Here is a 19,148-nt window from a genome sequence, read left to right on the forward strand (position 1 = left end):
CATTTGGCTTTTTTTCACATAAAAAATTGTTCTTACCAGTTTCTTATTCATTTGTTTTCTCTATGCTTTCATGATTGATTTGCTTATTTAAGGGAGACTCTTGGAATTGCACATAAATGTGGTAAAAATCCATTTCCTGAGTATCACTGCAGGGTCTGTTTCCCTGTGCTGTGGTCAAATACTTCTTAGCATCTTAAGTTATACCAAAGAGACACCATTGTTTGAGAAATACTTGACTAAAATGACTTCCTTATTTAGCTATTCTTTTTTAAAAAATAATTCTAATACAGTTGACATACAGAGTAATATTCAGATGTGCAATAGAGGGGCTCCACACTTCTACACATCACCTGGGGCTCGTCATGACGGAGCACGCTTTCTCCCCACCACCTGTTTCGCTTGTCCGCCATACACCTCCCCTCTGGTGACCGTTGGCATGTTAAGAGTCTGTTTCTTGCTTTGTCTCCTTACTTCTTTTATTTTTTCCCCTTTGTTGTTTGTTTCTTAAGTTCCGATAAGAGTGAAATCAGATGATATGACTCCCACTTAGCATAATGCCCTCCAGATCCATCCAGGGGGTCATACCTTCTCACTGATTCCTACAATACTATGTGACATACAGATCAGTATTACCATACGGATGCTGTTGGGAAGGTTCACAGCTTAGAAAGTGCTCGTGAGAAGGAAGTGCAGATGTGCTCACTTGGGATTTGTGCACAGGCGGTCTCTGTGAGACACCCCTCCTCCGCAGGTCCTGGAGCAAGGGGACCAGGAAGACCAGTCCGACCAGTGGCCATGGGTGGGCTTGGGGCCTTCATCACCATATTTGACACACTGTCCTCCACGGCACCACTAGAAGTCAAAAAAAGAAAAAAAAAAAAAAAAAGAAAGGTTGACATGACTCACGGACTGAGTCCAGGGCTTCCGTGACACTCAGCCCTGGGGAGTTCTGTAGGACATGAAGACACCAACATCCCACCTTTAGGCAGCACATCTTTTTCATTAACAAAAAGAAGTTAATGTAACTTCTTTTTTCTTTCCAAACCTAACGTGGTTTTATAAATCCCCACAGAGGGAAGATCTAGAGAAGAATCCTTTTCTAACATCTGAGCTGCTGGAATTCAACACATTTAATTAAGGGGTGTTGCACAGACGTTCAGCCCCATGGTTGAGCTCTCCAGTGAGTGAACTCCAACCTTTCCTGGAACAACGTGCTTTTCATAGTTCTTTGAGAACAGACGGAGTCTCAGGCAGAAAAGTCCAGCTGGAGGTTCCATGTGACTCAACACCTGGTCATTTCTGGCCAGTACTCTGTGCCTTCACTCCCCAGCACCTGGGCTCAGAGACTGGAAGCCTGGAGGTTGCTAGCGGATGCATGTCAGAGGCCAGACGGCTTCCCATGGAGATAAAACAACTCGCACAGGAGCTCCATCTGTCCCTACGAAGCTGGAGATGCTATCAGCTCTCCTTTCTCAAGAGGAGTGCCCATCAATGTTAGTTCATGCTAAAAACCATGGGTTTTCTTCATTGCCATCACACATAAAGGACACACAACATCTACTATTGTTCAGCCGTGCTGGTTTTCTACCCATGGCTTGGTGTAGATTTCAAGGATCTTCAGGCCGTCTATTGAGAGGAGAAAACAAACTTGCTTGTCCCTTGCTGCTGGCCTGCGTGGGGCAGCAGAACCAGCCTTAGCACTGGGCTGGAGGATGGGGTGAGGCCTCCTCTTGTCTGTCTCCAAGATTAGGGCCACCAGATTTGTTCTGGGTGAAAAAAATGGGGCTTTACAAAAGGAAAATAATAACACTTCCATTATTGATTTTGTTCAGTGAAAACACACCAAATTGCTGGCGTCTGACCATTGGTGCTACACAGAAATGGCAGTTACAAATAGTTTGATTAAATATCATTTAAGGAAGAAAAACTAAACATAAGTAGTGAGAACTAAAACCTTGTCCATTCAATTTTTTGATTCTTTCTGAAAAGCAAATAAATAAATATGTCTCTCTTTTGTTACCTCCTGGCTACACCCCAGGTGATCAAACAAAGTCCTGGAGTCCCCCTGACACCCTCAACTCAATGGGGGGGAATGCAGCTGTCAGCAAGGCATCTGCTCCCTGATGGCTTCATGAGTCCAGAGAGAGAGCTGGATCTGGAAAAAGCAGGGCCAGCTCCTGTGGACTTCATGCAGGGAGGGACAGAGAGGGACAAGGAGGGACAAGGACGGTGTCTGTTCTAATTGTTTTGTCCCATTTTACAAGAATCAACTGGTCAGAGCTTTCTGATACAAAGACAGAAAATGGGAACAAAGGAACCCACAAGATGAAAACTCAGAAAATGTTTTCAGGTTTTAAAGTCACTTGACATAATTCTTCCTCTCTGGTTATGATTACGCCAACAAGCTTGTTAAGTGGATTTTGCTTTTGGTATTTAAGGATTACTTTAAGGTAATTTGGTTTAATTTTGTTTTAAAGTGACACGAAATATTTACTTCTTAAAAATTTACAGTTTATTCTTTTTATTTTTAATGTAGAAAAATAATTATACAGATGAGTATACTCTTAACTTTGTAAGTGATAGCACACGACACATTCTTCCATTCTGTGTCTCCACGTCACAGTGTGTCTGGAGCTCACCCCTTGGAAGTGTGTAGACAGGTCTCTTATTCTGTATTTGGGGTTCTGCTCTCTTCATGGACATCTGCACGATTCCCTGTCTCCAACTGTCACAATTATTTCTGCCGTGAGCAGACTTGCCAAGGCAATTTCTGCTCTTTGTACTACAGTATCCTCAAATGACTATTCTTTTAAATATTATTAAAAAAAAACTTTCTGAAAATCTGAGGAGAAAGCACTGTCCCTTCTCCCATGGATGTTGGGGGAATGCATGGGTTTGTGCAGGCACAGACACACAAACATGTGAACTCACACACACAAATGACCTGGAGTAGAATTCCACACAGGTCACAGACCCATGAAGCCCATCGTGAGCAGGTCAGGGGAAGAGCCTGTGTTCCACCGAAACACCGGTTAAGTTTTTGAGGACCATCCCATGTTTCTCACCCTTTTATACGTTATTGAGGGACACTGGCTTTTGAGAGAAGGTTGTATTTTAGGACGCAAGATGGTGTGATGAATGCGTGTTTCTGCTATGATGCTATCCCCACAGTCTGCATGTCACACCTAAACCCAGCACACACAGGGAGCACCTTGATAAAATACAACAGTGGACTTGGGGATATGGGGAGAAAGGAGCCTCTGTATTAGTTCTGAGGCTGTGTGGCCTCAGGCAAGTTACTCGGAGGCTCTGAGTCTGCATGTTCCCCTGAGAACCTTAGGGATGGTCCAAACTACCAGAATAAATTGTTCCCAAAATGCAGTTCAATAAGACAGACCAAGTACCTAGCACCAAGTATAAGCATAATGTGGAATGGTTTAATACAACGTGGGACCCACAATTGTTAGAGAGCTCGAATCAGCTTTCATATATATTAGGCTGTAGTCTGAACCCCTTGTCCTGGATTCCCCATGGTGTGCTCACAAAGGACCTAAGTATCCTTTCCCTGGAAGGTTCCTGAGTGCACTAGGGGGTGCTGCAAGGGGCTCACCCTCACAGGGAGATTGTGAGGATTGAAAGTATGTCATGTACTAAGGATGGAATCTGATACCACAAGATGCAATGTAGTCCCATTTACCACCATGCACAAGCCTCAAAGGAAACACAGTGTAGAGAGAAATAGGCTCCCACACAGGAGAAAGGTACACAGAAACAGTATGGTTACTCCCAGTACACACCAACTGCTCTGGGATATCCAAAGTACTGAGATACTGACTGCCGGTAATATGCATGTCTAAATCGAAGAGCCAAAGAGACACACAAGAACCCATAATACAGGAAAATGCACAACTAACAGCAAAGGGACCTTTCACAGGAGCCTCCAATGCTGTCCCACCATGGCCACCATGCAGCCTCAGGGCAGAACACATCATTCCTGGGTAATTTTAGGCATATATTCTGGCTTAAGATGCACTAATTTTTTTTTATAATAAGGAAAGACACATCTTTGGAAATACAAGGGAAAACGGTTTAACAATACCAAGGACCATCAATGTAACTGTGCTTTCAGGGTAAATAAAATTTAAGCAGAATATATAGGTTATTCTGAGGAAGGCCCACAGCTCTGAAATCAGTCCTACAGGAAGCAGGTGATCAGAGAAGCACCCTGTGCCCTGCCGTGTGACCTGGAACTCAGGGGCAAGAGTGGGATGGTGGCCAATCTCTTGGAAAATGAGGATAATTTTGCAAATTATCACCTGAAGAGTAAATTTTAGATAATTATGTGCAGAAAGTGATCACGGGCAACTTAATACTGAGGCACATTCCCTGGCATCCTGCGACAATGGGCATTTCCACACCATGGTGCATCCCCATGTCCCTTTCTTCTTCTGAGAGTCTAAAAGCATTTTTATTCAATTTTGGGAGGTTATGAGTTATGTAAGTACTGCTGCTATATATGTGGAAGGATTTAATAACCCACTCCCACCCTCTCTGGGGGATTTCAAATAAAGCTCGAGAGGTGTGCAGGAGAAACAGTCTCTGGGCGTTCTTTTCACATAAGCATGAGCGCTCTCTTCACATCCTCAGTCAGTGTTGCAATAATTTAACCTGAAAGCATGAGATAGTACTGTTTGCTAGCATTTTAACCCTTGCTGCCCATGCTCACATTTAAATAGACTGAGGCTGTTATAAATTTGATTTGGAATCTAAGCTATTTAGAATCAAAGATATTTAGACATTTATCTCTTTCATATGCATTAGTGTCACTAAAAAGGTCACACACTAGGACGCCTCGGTAGCTCAGTCGCTTAAGCATCTGCCTTCGGCTTAGGCCATGATCCCAGAGTCCTGGGATCGAGTCCCACATCGGGCTCCTTGCTTGGTAGGGAGCCTGCTTCTCTCTCTTCCTCTGCCTGCATATGCATGTTCTCTCTCTCTCTCTCTGACAAATAAACAAACAAATAAAAATCTTAAATAAAAAGGTCACACACTAAGTGGCACAGAAATGGGTTCAGGGATCATTTGGGTCCAATATATCTCTATCTTTATCAATGGTCTTGTATTTTAAAAAGTAATGCAAAAGGAATCAGAATACTACTCTTGGAGGTTAAGGTAATTTATTTTTTAATTTCAACAATAAAATTATTCTCTTCCAGTGAGTAATAAATGCTCTTAATGTATTTCTTCTTAATATATTTCTTTCCCCCACCAAAGCCTCTGTGTCTTTAACAATACTATCTAACTCGGATTCTGTACATGGTTGAAATATGGGCAAGAGTTGAATGTTTCCCCTTATTAAACAGAGGTAGTCGCACCTGCTGCCTGGCATGTACATTTACTGATTGCAGATAGCCCATCAGTTACACCATCAGGAAAAGGGCAAAAGGAAGAAGGAGCTGCCTTCACAGTATCAATATAAATTAAACACCATCTTCTGTCCTGGGGGTAGATTTGCACATGGAAACGAGGAACATGGGCTGACAAAATACCAATGCAGGAGGAGGGGAGATGCAAGGGTGGAACAGCTCTGACATCTGAACATGACTCTTGACCTAAGATTGGCTCCTTACCATGTCATGTCCACAAATAGTGCCTTCTGCTGCGGGCATAAACTTAGTCTCACATTTCCTTCCAATCCGGTGGCACCACAGGGCTTTACAAATATCCTACCAGAGAGAAAAGGTCATCACTATTACAGATGGTTCACAAATCTATAATAAAATATCACTGAAAAATTTAAGGGGAAAACAGCTGATATAAATTTAAAGCTGATAATAACTTAGCAGTATATAGAAAGAAGACCCAGAGACTCACGTTCTAGACGTGGTCCAACTTAATTCCACCCCCTGCAACTTTATTTATTCATATGTATTTTATCATAAATTTAACAAACTTATACTTTCTAAATTAAGAAGTAAAATATGCTTAATCCAGAAATTGCAGAAAACAAAAATTAAAATTAAAAAAACTAATAAAACCCAACATTTTATAATTCGTTCTTGACCCACCATTCACTAAGCTCTCCAAGTCTGAATGCTCATTTTCAGATTAAAGAGGATTATGTCTGGGGCACCTGGGTGGCTCAGTGGGTTAAAACCTCTGCCTTTGGCTCAGGTCATGATCCCAGGGTCCTGCGATCGAGCCCCGCATTGGGCTCTCTGCTCAGCAGGGAGCCTGCTTTCCCCTCTCTCTCTCTGACTGCCTCTCTGCCTACTTGTGATCTCTGTCTGTCAAATAAATAAATAAAATATTAAAAAAAAAGAGGATTATGTCTGATAGCCATTTGCATGTCTTGATTTGAGAAGTGTCTGTTCATATCTTCTGCCCATTTTTTGATATGTTTGCCTGTTTCGTGTGTGTTGAGTTTGAGGAGTTCATTATAGATCCTGGATATCAACTTTTTGTCTGTACTGTCATTTGCAAATATCTTCTCCCATTCCATGGGTTGCCTCTTTGTTTTTTTGACTGTTTCCTTTGCTGTGCAGAAGCTTTTGATTTTGATGAAGTCCCAAAAGTTTATTTTTGCTTTTGTTTCCTTTGCCTTTGGAGACATATCTTGAAAGAAGTTGCTGTGGCTGATATCGAAGAGATTACTGCCTATGTTCTCCTCTAGGATTCTGATGGATTCCTGTCTCACGTTGAGGTCTTTTATCCATTTTGAGTTTATCTTTGTGTATGGTGTAAGAGAATGGTCGAGTTTCATTCTTCTACATATAGCTGTCCAGTTTTCCCAGCACCATTTATTGAAGAGACTGTCTTTTTTCACTGTATATTTTTTCCTTTTGTCATAGATTAATTGACCATAGATTTGAGGGTCCATATCTGGGCTCTCTACTCTGTTCCACTGGTCTATATGTCTGTTTTTATGCCAGTACCATGCTGTCTTGGTGATCACAGCTTTTGTACTAAAGAGGATTATGAAAGTTTCTGGTTTGTCCATCCATCCATTCATCCATTCATCCATCTGTCTGTCCATCCATCTGTCTACCCACCCACTCACCCACCATCTGCAACCTTTGATGAAGACCTAGAATATGCCAGTTGCCTTGCTAGGAGGATGGTTCCCTAAGGAATACGACCCAGATCTACCCTCTGGGGCGTGGTCTAAGGGAGAGGCAAAATTGCTGTAAGTCACCATATGTTGCCTGTGGGAAGAGATGCTCCTATAGGAGGAAAGCACAAGGCTGGGTGAGCTTGTCGGAAGGCAAGGCAGGGACACCTAGGGAAGGGCTCATGGGAAAATTAGATCTCTGAGCCAACCCTGAGCTTGAGGGGTTTACTGGGGGAGACGAGATGGCATTCCAGGGAGAGGGAGCAAAGGATTTGTGCAAAGGAAAGAAGATGTGAAGGAAGAAAGCTGTGTGCAGAGTAAGGAAGACCCACACAGCTGGCAGGGCAGTAAAATGAAACATGACCTGAGGGTTATACACCATGAAAGTCTCTCCAAGTGCAAAGAATGAGCTTCCCTTTCCTTTCCTTCTGAGCCCAAAGGAACGTCTTACTGAACGGCAAGCAGCAGCACTCAGAACAGGATAGAAACTTCAAGAATGCTGGTGGCAGCTTGACTGCACGGGAGGAAAACATTTTGTAAATTATCTGCACAACTGTTCTGAATATTTGAACAAGCACTACATTATTTCCCAAGACATTTACTGGCTGTATCTCCTGGGTGATCTGTCTCGTAAAGAAAACCAACACAGCCACACGTCAACATCATTTTGCTTCAAAGATGGCTTTCCACTGCCTTTATGCTTCCACTCCCTGCTTCATGGTGCTGAAAGATGTGCTCACACAGAGCTGCTCTACATCGTTGTGAGTGATCTGTGGAAGGTGCTAATAATCAATATTCATTTTATTGTCTTCGAACTATTCTCGAATCTCCTCCCTATGCTTCCTAATTACATGTTTAGAAACTGAGGCCATACATGCATTTTCAGTCTGTATCTTTCTCATTCACAAATCAGCTTTGGGGAACTTGGTGGCAAGAAGGAAGCTTTTGATGTTTTACTTTGTGTATCGACTGTGTTTATTTTGAAGACGCAGGAGAACGGCCTATGGTTACGACTGCTGTAATGCTCTGTCTCATTTTCCTGTGAGTCCTCGAAGATCACTGGGCGTGACTGGGGCAACCGTGTCACGCCTCTCGTCGTGTTAATTGGCATGCTGACTTGGGGCCTCCGCTCCCCCAGAACCACGTTTAGGGATCAGAGCCATAAGAAGACCTCAAGGAATCTGTAAAAGCAGGGGCCTGAGTGTCTGTAACTCTCCTAAGAGACAACTGGAAAGCCCTGTTGGCTTGCAGGGCCACAACTTGATAGATCACCAGGATATAAATAAAGCTTCCTTGAAACTGGAGCTCATGGACCCAGGCTCAGTGTCTGGGTGGAAGCATGGCAGGAAGCATGGCAGATCAGAACCAGAGTCTGTACAGCACTGCAGGGTAGGCCTGCCTGCCCTTGGGTGGTGGCCCACAGACAGCAGCTGGCCAGAGGGCCTGCACCCCTTCAGGAGGCTGGGTGTGCACACAGAACAAGGATAGGCACGAATGGATGAATGGGTGAGAATGAAAGACGGGCCCCTTCCTGCGGTCAGGCCAGCTGGGAGATGGACACAGTGGTCCAGTAGAGGGACTGAGCTTCTGAGCAGATAGGCATATTGGTGTGGACTGGAAGGGAAGGTCTGGGGGAAGAGTCCCTTGTCCTCCTTGTGTGTTTGAGGATGGCAACACCTGCTCATGGACTTGTCCTGGGAGCTAAATGAAGTGGTTGTAGGTAAGATGTCCAGCTCAGGCCTGGTACCTGGGAGGCACTGAGCCAGCTCCAAGGGGTAAGGTGACTCCAGCCCACAGGCCGCTCTCTGCTGGGCTTCATGGCTATGCCCTTAAGGAGCCCGTGGTATGGATTCATGGGACAGTTTCAAAGATCAGCTGAGAGGATACAAAACAAATGATGTTTTAAAAAGTGAAATTATTTTTATGTATTTGTCACAGAGAGCTGGCTCAGTGCTGGTACCTAGCTGGCATTCAACACGTGTTCTGAGTCAGCTGAACATCTGTTCATTTGTTCCCAAGGAAACCCTGAACAGGATGAGTGGGGACATTTTTCATGTAAAAGGAAGTTAGTAATGGTAAGTGCAATGTTATCGTAAGAATATCGAAGATGAGGGCACCTGGGTGGCTCAGTGGGTTAAAGCCTCTGCCTTCGGCTCAGGTCATGATCTCAGGGTCCTCGGATCGAGCCCCGCATCGGGCTCTCTGCTCAACAGGGAACCTGCTTCCTCCTCTCTCTCTGCCTGCCTCTCTGCCTACTTGTAATCTCTGTCTGTCAAATACATAAATAAAATCTTAAAAAAAAAAAGAACATCTAAGACGATACAGGTGGCCACCTTACGTTTGAAAATATATATCTAGATCCTACTATTTAAAGTATTTCTTTTCATTTTTGAAGATTTATTTATTTATTTCAGAGAGAGAGAAAGAGAGAGAGAGAGAATGCGGACGAGCAGGAAGAAAGGAGGGAAGGGGGAGGGGGAGAGAACCCCAAGCAGACCCCCCACAGAGCTCAGAGCCCGTGTGGCCCTTAAGTATTTTCATAATATTCTTACATTGTAGTTTTCTGGAACATTCTGCAGAATGTAGATGAATGGGAGATACTATTAAAAGTGGCTTTTTTTTTTTTTAAGATTTTACTTATTTATTTGACAGAGAGAGACAGAGAGAGAGAGAGAGGGAACACAAGCAGGGAGAGTGAGAGAGGGAGAAGCAGGCTCCCTGCTGAGAAAAGAGCCCGTTGTGGGGCTTGATCCCAGGACCCTGAGCCAAAGACAGGCGCTTAGCGACTGAGCCACCCATGTGCCCCACAGGTGAGGGTTTTTAACTTTACTAAGGACAAAGCTCTCGAGCACAGGCTGCAGGCGATAGCTGCCCTGACAACTCGTGACCTGCGCAGTCTCCACCTGCCGCACGCCCCCCTGCACACTTCAGCCCATGCTGGAACCTGTTCAATCCCCAGGTCAGTTCTTCAGGCAGAAACAAATAACAGGAGTTAGAAGAGCCTTGAAATGTCATATAATCCATGTTACTGTTATTCAACATATCGAAAAGTATTTGAGACATTGGTATCCTAAAGATAAAACTGACATTTCATAAAAATGTGACACTCTACTCCAGAAAACAAATAGAAAATCCAGTTCCTCAAAAAATCAGATAATAAAATGACCATGAAATGACCAAACAACCAAAATTCAGTTTTACCCCCTTTTATCATACTTCAACTGAACTGCTAACTTCTAGACAATAATGTGCAATGATTGTATTAAATTAAACATTATTGTTGTATGTCATTACATTCTTAATTAAATTTCAGGGTCCTCTTGGAACAAAGACCCCATTAAATCATACGTCTAGGGCCAAGGAGCTGGAATGTAAGACATGCTGGGTGTGGGGGGAAGCTCCCAATCTCACAACAGTGCCCAGGACACTAAGGTGATCAAATTTCAAAGCAATTCTAGCAGTCTGCATTACAGACAGTGGGGTCAGACCGCCAAGCACAGATGATGCTGGCCAACAGAGCAGGCACCAGACGAAGACGCCGTGTTTGTAATAACTAATACTTCGGGAGAAAATTGCTGAAGTCCACACGGACAGCCCATGCTTGCTTTCATCCCTGCAGGGACGGAATCCAATCCTTAACGAAGGCGCTCGCTTTCCAGTCTGTCCTGTAATTTAAGAGCTGTGCTCATGAAGACCGATGTCAGGCATAGTGACTTGGTTGAGTTAGGTGTTCCCACCGAACACCCCAAATGAAACCAACATTTCCCCATGATTCTGCTGGAAATTTATTGGGAGATTTCCCGACAGTGAGTGCACTAACCCCAGAGCCGTATTCTCAATCTGTCGCTCCTAGACTCTCCGAAATACCGACCAAAAATGCCATCAGAAGGGATGTTATAATGGGATCTATAATTTATCACAATTATTAGTTTTTCAAGAAGTAGGGTGCTTTATCACTAGTTCCAATGATCACCCTAAAGGCATCAGTGGACAGAGAAAGCCGTGGCCATATGGGTGGGTGAATTTACACACAAGTATGTAAACACACATATACCAAACACACACCTGTCTGTCCAAGAGACAGATGCACATGAACTTGCATTATCTATTAACTTTTCCAGCTAAACAGCACATGGACTTGCAAGAGTCCAGGCACCTATCACGTGCTCAGCACATGCTCCCTGAGGAGCCCTTAGGGTTAGTCATCAGGTAATTTCCTGTTATTTATTTATTCATTTTTCAAAGAACTTTGTTTATTCATTTGAGAGAGAGAGAGACAGAGAGAGACCATGAGCAGGGGGAGCAGCAGAGGGAGAAGCAGGCCCCCCACTGAGCAGGGACCCCCCGATGCGGGGCTCGATCCCAAGACGCTGAGATCATGACCTGAGTCGAAGGCGGACACTTAACCGACCGAGCCACCCAGGCATCCTGCTTGTTATTTATTAATTTAACGTCTCCCGTCAGTAAGTTTCTGGATCTTTATACTTCAACCAGCAAAACAGACCCATTTTCATAAAACTTCAGAAGGAGTTCATTGAAAAAAATTCAATTTTATAACTGAAAATGTTCTGAGATGCTTAATTCACAGGGAAAATAATCTAAGTGCCCCAAATTTGAGATTCAGGGCCCTAGAGATTCTGGCCACATAAGTCATATTTTACTTAGAAAATCCATCAAGTTTATTCAAGTTGAAGAATGATTTTATATCATCGGGAATGAGCTGACACGACTGATTTTAAAGGATGCAATTTTTTTTTTTTTAACTGAAAAGGTATTTTCTCTCCTGTCCATGATGAAGTAACTGGTACCAGGCTTACTTTTCCGCACACAAAAACTGCATGAAACTTGACAAAATACATGGGCCAGCTCTTTTAGGCTTTGGACCAGGCAACACAGTCCTTGTCCCTGGAGACAGGGAAGTTTGCCAAGTGAGCGCCAACTTCGCTCCAACCATCTGGTTGGGAAGAATTTCCTGACATGGTGCAGCGAGGTGGACCCCAGCGCACACCGACAGTCTCCCTGTGTGGAGGACACCGAGAACAGAGCTGGAGCTTGCAGAAGGAGCTAGAACCTGCGGGATTCTGTGGAGCCGGGAAGGAAAAAGCCATGTTCAGTAGGAAGCCCCGGATGCCTGCCTAAGGATTCCCGTAGGTTCTTCCTCATCTGTGGGGTGAACGGGTGATACGCGGACACGCCAGTGGCCTAGCGCAGGGCAGAAGCTCTGGGCTGAGCGCTGACCGGCTGGATGACAGAGGCCATGCCGTGTTGGGAGACACTGGAGTTCTGGGCATATGTGACAGAGAAACCTCAGTGGAAAGCACGAAGTCCACGCCCCCAGCCCAGAGCACAGGCTTCGCCCTCCAGCGAAGGAAAAGTTGAATGAGAGGAGCCCTAAGGAAGAGCCAAACCAAGCCTCAAAGGATGAAGGGGTCACCTATTATAATAATACTCGACAAAATTTATATAACATGAAGTGATACTGCATTACAATACGCTACAAATAGACTCAAGGCTATGAAGGAAAAAGCTGACAGAATTAGTGGTAAAGAACAGGAAATTTCAGTGGAGATTAGAGAATATAACAAATCAGATCGTGTTTTTGGAACCAAACCTTAAAATAACCTAAATGTGGAGTTTGCTGAATTGTCTGAACAAATGGTAAGGAATGCCAGCAGACACAGATGATGATCGGCTTTTTAATCAGAAACAACGGAGAGCAGGTGAACATGGCAATGTCGCCGGAGAATGTGTATAGGAAAAGAAAGAGGCGGGGCACCTGGGTGGCTCAGTGGGTTAAGCCGCTGCCTTCAGCTCAGGTCATGATCCCAGAGTTCTGGGATCGAGTCCCACATCGGGCTCTCTGCTCAGCAGGGAGCCTGCTTCCTCCTCTCTCTCTCTGCCTGCCTCTCTGCCTACATGTAATCTCTCTCTGTCAAATAAATAAATAAAATCTTAAAAAAAAAAAAAAAAAAAGAAAGAGGCGCCTATATTCTCCAGAGCAACCACTAGAAATCAAGAGGAGGAAGTATAGCTAAGATGCAAATTGAGGCAAAAATCCAGAATTGTTAGAAGTTTAATGCAAAAGGAAATAGAGGAATAAAAAAGAAGTGTGACCAATGGGAGACTGAAGATAAAACCTATTGACACAATTCCCCATGTTAATACCATAAAAAAAATAAATAACTACATCCCTAGAAGTAGAAAATGCATTTCACAAAAGTCAACCCACTTTCGTGATAAAATCGCTCAGTGATCTAGGACCAGAAAGCAACTTTCTCATTTTGATAAAGGGTGACTGTAAAAACCAACAGCTAACATCATATTTTTGTTTGTTTTTAAAGATTTTATTTATCTATTTGACAAACAGAGATCACAGGTAGGCAGAGAGGCAGGCAGGGAGAGAGGAGGAAGCAGGCTCCACACTGAGCAGAGAGCCCGATGTGGGACTCGATCCCAGGACCCTGAGATCATGACCGGAGCCGAAGGCAGAGGCTTTAACCCACTGAGCCACCCAGGTGCCCCCCTATTCGTTTTTTTAAGTTAAGTTTTAGTTAACATACAGCGTTCTGTAAGTTTCAGATGTATGATATAGTGCTCAGCAAGTCCGCATGTGACTCTGTGTTCGTCACGGTAAGTGCGCCCTTAATCGCCATCCTGTCCCCACAATTCCCCCACCCTCGTCCCCTCCAGTAACCTTGGTTGTTCTCTATAGTGAAAAGTCTGTTTCTTGCTTTGTTTCTTTTTCCTTTACTTGCTTTTTTTCCCTCAAATTTCACATATGAACGAAATTATACGGTATTTGTACTTCTCTGACTCACTTCACATTGTCCCCTCTAGGTCCATCCCTGTCATTACAAATATTTCACTCGGCATTTATGAAGATCCAGAATAAGCAACCTGTATCGACAGTGACAGAAATCAGAACGATGGTCCCTTACCGGGGTGCGGAAGGCGCTGAATGGAAGAGGCATAAGGGAACTTTTTGGCTTTATGGAAGTGAGGACTGTCTTGGTCAGCATACTGGTTACATGGGTAAACACAGTTGTTAAAGTTCCAGCTGTACCCCTAAAATGAATCCATTTCACTGCATGCAAATATTTCCTCAGTTACAAAAGAGGTACTTCGTTTAGCTTCTTCCTATTTTTTCCAAATGGTGCCAGGGTACCATGGGTGATATGGTCCACAGTCACAGAGCAAAATAACGTGAAACCAGAGGTATGCTGTAGGAAAGCCCATCTTTGGGAAAAAAAATTAGTCCTATGTTCCCTGCCCTTAACAGATAGAAGAGTAACATTCAAGAACTACCTAGGGATTTCCCATGGAAAAGGAAACATTAGGAATACACGCTGATTTTACTGCTCCTGCTCCAAGCTGACATTACCCAGCTCAGGAGATAAGGATCCTGTCCTGGAACATGGTGGTGATTGGCCTTAGGGGGAAATCTTGAGTTTAGAAGAAAATAGATTATCTCATCAGATTTAAATTGGGAATATTCCTTGTACATTATGAAATGTTGGAGGTTTCCCGAGGATCATATTTTTGTCTACTTTCCTCTTGATTTCATTGCAAACTAGAATAAAAGAAATCTCAGAAATAGCTACTTTTATTTAATTGATGGTTAGCTTTCTTTGGGGTTCAGTCCGGCAAGCTCCCAGATCCCAGCCAGCCCTTGTGGCATGGGTGCGTGTCTCTGTGTCACACACAGAATTTATATCAGTCATGTCCCTGGACTCAGCGGCAGAGATGACACCTTCTACGAGAAACTTCTCTAGAAGCCCTGTTTTTGAAAAATTTAACAAGCATAGTTCTCTAGACAGACTGTTGCTCCCCAGTAAATTCTGCTTCTATCTGAAGTAGGTAAAGCAGGGCGGTGCTGTTTTCTTAACAGCATTTGAAAAAAAATGCAGAGCATTAATTTGCCAACTTACACCAAGAGGTTATTGCTGAGGTCCCACGTGATAAATCAGAAAGCAAGAGCGACCTAACAGGCCAAGTCAGTTCTCCAACGAAAACCGATACCCGCACCAGTAACCACCAGCATCCTCTTTGCCAGGAGAACATGTGTTTCCTGTTATCTAAGACCAGCCCTAGCTCACAGGATTTGACATTTGGTAGGTACCCAATAAACGCAGAATACATCAATGTCCGTCACACTGCATAAAACGGTTTTGTGAATCATACTGCACCGAGCATTTGCCAATAATCACTTGCCTTTTTAAAATCCAGCATGCAGAGCTTGGCTTTCTCTCCAAACTGCCACTTGCACTGAGTGTTGGCGTCGTATAACTCTCCCGGCAACTTCTCGGGGTACTGGTACTCCTTTACCGGCTTCGGCTGATCGGCGAGGCACAGCGCTTGGGCGGTGCTGAAACGCACAGGACGCAGGGCTGCTGGTGACTCTGCGAGACTTACCAGAGACGCACCTTCCGCGAGGCCAGGCTGTTCTGCAAGCTGACAACACTCCCCGCACAGAGAGGAGGGGGCCTTCTTCCCCCAGGGTCCCACAGGACATCTACCCCCACTCTATTTAAATACCGGGGCCACATTTCCCGAGACTGCTCAATGCATTTCACCTTTTCCAGGAAGGTGATTTGTTCTTCACGAGATTCCTCAAGCTTATCGTGGGGAAAAGTGAGACGGACTAGCTCAGCAGACGTTCAGCGTGAGAAGCACCGGCCGCCAACTTTGGGTCCATTCCTTGCCACGGACAATCAGAGGTTGGAAGTGGGAACTGTGTGAGACTAGCCCAACCCACCTATCTCAAAGACAGAGGTTTTCTTTCTTTCTTTTCCTCCTCTGTCCTTCTCTCCTCTCCCCGCCCCCACGTTCCTTCCCGGGGCCAGGGGCCACCTGCACACCAGCTCACAGCCTCCAGAGGTTCCCCTGGAGCACAGCAACAGTTCCCACCAGCAACACTCCACACAGGCTAATTTCTGACGAGGTTCCCAAGTCAAGAAGGAAATTAACTCTGCTTAAGTTCACTCGATGATGACTAAAGACCACATAATGATGCCTTCCTTCCACAAATAAGGCATTCCCTTCCCCAGCAGGGACAGGCATAGTTATAAATTTTGCATTCACAGGGAGGGCAAACAGCATTTGCACATAGCAACTAAATCTTGCTTGCAGATTTCAATAAGCCAGAAAAATCTCCTTTGCTTTTGCAAAACAGTGAATGACCGCAGACCTGCCACGGACCCCTGCACTTTTCTCTGTGGGGCTGCCCACCTTGACTGGCAACACTCTGGCCTCAGTCTGCACCATCCCATCTCAGATTCCACTGCCTTTGGGTCCACTCAGGCATGACTTCAATTCAGTCACCCACGAAACACAAGAGTGGCCCCGGCTACAGTAGATGGGACATCAGTTCTATGTAAAAGGAGGTCAGAAGCTTTTCAGAGCACACTGAGAAGTAGAGATTAAATCAACTGATGGGGAAGTGTGAAGAGCAGGAACTGGGTCACTGTGGATGTCCAACAGATGACCTGTCTGTCACGGCCACTATGATCATACCGCAAAGGGATATTTTTAAGTAAGGAAAAAAATGATGAAAAGCATAATTAGCATGTCAAGACACGATCTAGCAATTTTGGAATTCCATAGGACCTTTCTCTGATGGAACGCAAATGATGTCTTCATAGGAGTTCGGTGTTCCCCATTATGTCCCCAAGGCTATGTCAGGATAGCACTGATCCCCGTCCTCTGGACAGGAAACCAGGAAAAGTCAGCCAAACTGACTGGCCCCAGCAAGAGACTGAAAACTAAAACAGGTTCGCAGGTTCAGGAATTTTTATAGTTTGTGTAAATGTAGAAGCACAGGCACGAGGACAAGGTTTTTATCCAGCCAAGAAAAACGCCCTGCACAGACTGGGAACCTGGAAGAAGCTGGGAGCCCACCAGGAGAGGCAGGAGCACACCTGCTGCTGGGATGAGCGGGTCGGCCTCATGGGGCGTCACCTTTGAAGGGCAGCAACTCCCCATGTGGGTCTTAGCCCGGTGCTCCAGGTTAGGTTCCTGCTTGGGTATGTCTGCTCCTCCCCCCACTGCCCCAGCGGGCTCACGGCCAGGCGCAGCACCAATGGGGCAGGTGTGAGAAAACCCCATGGTGTGGATAAAGAAAGGAAAAGCCACTGGACAAAGAATCCACTAGCATCCACAGGGGCGAAGCATGTTTGGATTGTGTGGCATGCCCCAGACGAAAGCCAGGTGGCCTGCATGTGGGAGGCCAAGTGATAACGCTCATAGGAGATTACATGGAAGAAGGTATCTGTGACTCTGGGGTAAGCGGAGATTTTTTTTTAATCAACAGCCCACAAAAAGTACTAACCCTAAAGCCAAAAATATGGATTAATTTGGACTCCATTACAAAAAGGGGAAGTTCTCTTACCCAAAGACACCTTTAGAAATGGAGACACCAAGCCATAGAGTGACAGAAGATACTTGCATAATATGTGTTTTCCATACGGGACAAAGTATTCAGAATACATAGGTCCATCAAGAGACAAGAAAAAAAACTAAAAAGCCTGATTCTGAAAAATTCACAGGAGATTAAAAAATAAAAAACTTCACTCAAGATTATTCCAGTGACCATTAACATGTAAAAGGACATTCGTTCTCTTTAATGGCCACCTTGGTATGCTACTACCCACCAGTGAGATTGCTAAAATGGAGAAGACTGACAGGACCAAGTGTTGGCGAGGGTTCAGAGCAGTGGGAGCACTCGTAACGGTGGGCATGTGACTTCGCGCAGCCACTCAGGGGGTTGTCTGGGGTGTCTCCTGACGCTGCAGACTACATAACCATGACCCTAGAGTTCCAGTCCTACAGATAATCAGAGACCAAAACAATATGCAGACATTTCTTAAATAGCCCCAAATTGGAATCTCAAATGCCTATCACCAGCAGAATGGACTCATGAGCTGTAGCATATTCACGCAATTAAAAATAAGTAAATGATGTTATATTTGTATGCAGCAACAAGGATGCATCCCATCATCGTGATACTTAGCCGAAGAGCACAGACACAGAGTAGTATGTAACTCATGATTCTGGTCATAGAAAGTTCAGAAACAGGCAAAACTAGTCTGTGGTGCCCTGGGTCAAGAGCAAGGTCATCTCTGGGGAGGAGGGAGATGCTGATGAGTGGGAGCACAGGTTCTGGGCTGTTCACTGCTCCGTAGCTTTTTATAAACGTAGTTTTCCTATCCGTCACCTCAGATCCATAGGTCTGTGAACGTTGTGTCGTGAGAACATTTTTTTTTTTTTTAAGGAGCCCAGTGTGAGGCTCAAACTCACAGCGCTGACATCAAGACCCGAGCTGAGATCAAGAGTCAGAAGCTTAACGGACTGAACCACCGGGTGCTCCAAGAGATCTTGTAAGATCTACTCTCCTAGCAACTTTCAAACACAGAATACAGCTCTGTTCGCAGTCACCGTGCTGTACGGGGGAGCCCCCAGGAGCCGCTCAACTGAGAACGGCAGGACTGTACGTGTGACTGTACATGTGACTGTACGTGTGACCGGCTTCACCGGCACCCCATGCCCCACCGTGGCACCTACTACTCTTTGTTGCTATGAGCTTGATTCAGATTCCACATATAAGTGGGAACGCACAGTTTGTCTTTCTCTGACTGACCTCACTTAGCATCACGCCCTCAAGGTCCATCCGCGCTACCAAAAATGGTAGGATTTCCTTCTTTCACATGGCTGAGTAATATTCAGTGCGTGTGTGTGTGTGTTTGTGTGCGTGTGTGTGTGTGCGTGTGTGTGTGTCATGTGTGTGCGTGTGTGTGTGTGTGTGTGTGTGTGTGTGTGTATGAATGAAATGAAATGTGTTCTTCCCTTTACACCCCAAAACATGCTTCACGGGCTCTCAGGTCAGGTCAGATTTTCTCATTCACAGAGGTGCTATGGGCTGGGGCAGGTGATCCAGGCGCCCCTCAAACTCCTGGTCTCCAGCGATGGTCCCTTTTCTCATGGACTGACACAGATTCATGGGGTCAGAGGGAAGGTGCCCTCACTGGCCTGTGAATACCGT

At 44.9% G+C, this 19,148-nt stretch overlaps 1 protein-coding gene across 7 annotated transcripts in view; it reads right to left on the bottom strand.

Moving 5' to 3' along the window:
* The window catches only part of ADAMTS16 (ADAM metallopeptidase with thrombospondin type 1 motif 16), a 143,934-nt gene that overhangs the window by 63,674 nt on the left and 61,112 nt on the right, over positions 1-19,148 (bottom strand). For 6 of the 7 annotated variants that reach the window (XM_082723451.1, XM_082723448.1, XM_082723450.1 and 3 more), the window contains 3 exons: positions 15,323-15,476; positions 5,631-5,726; positions 704-852 (listed from right to left, as the gene is read on the bottom strand). In XM_082723451.1, coding sequence (XP_082579577.1) covers positions 704-852; positions 5,631-5,726; positions 15,323-15,476 — 399 coding nt within the window. The remainder of the gene's footprint in view (positions 1-703; positions 853-5,630; positions 5,727-15,322; positions 15,477-19,148) is intronic. The other variant, XM_082723449.1, reaches the window with a different exon arrangement.

The sequence above is a fragment of the Mustela nivalis genome, assembly GCF_964662115.1.
Source record: "Mustela nivalis genome assembly, chromosome: 3".
NCBI classification, from domain to species: Eukaryota; Metazoa; Chordata; class Mammalia; order Carnivora; family Mustelidae; genus Mustela; species Mustela nivalis.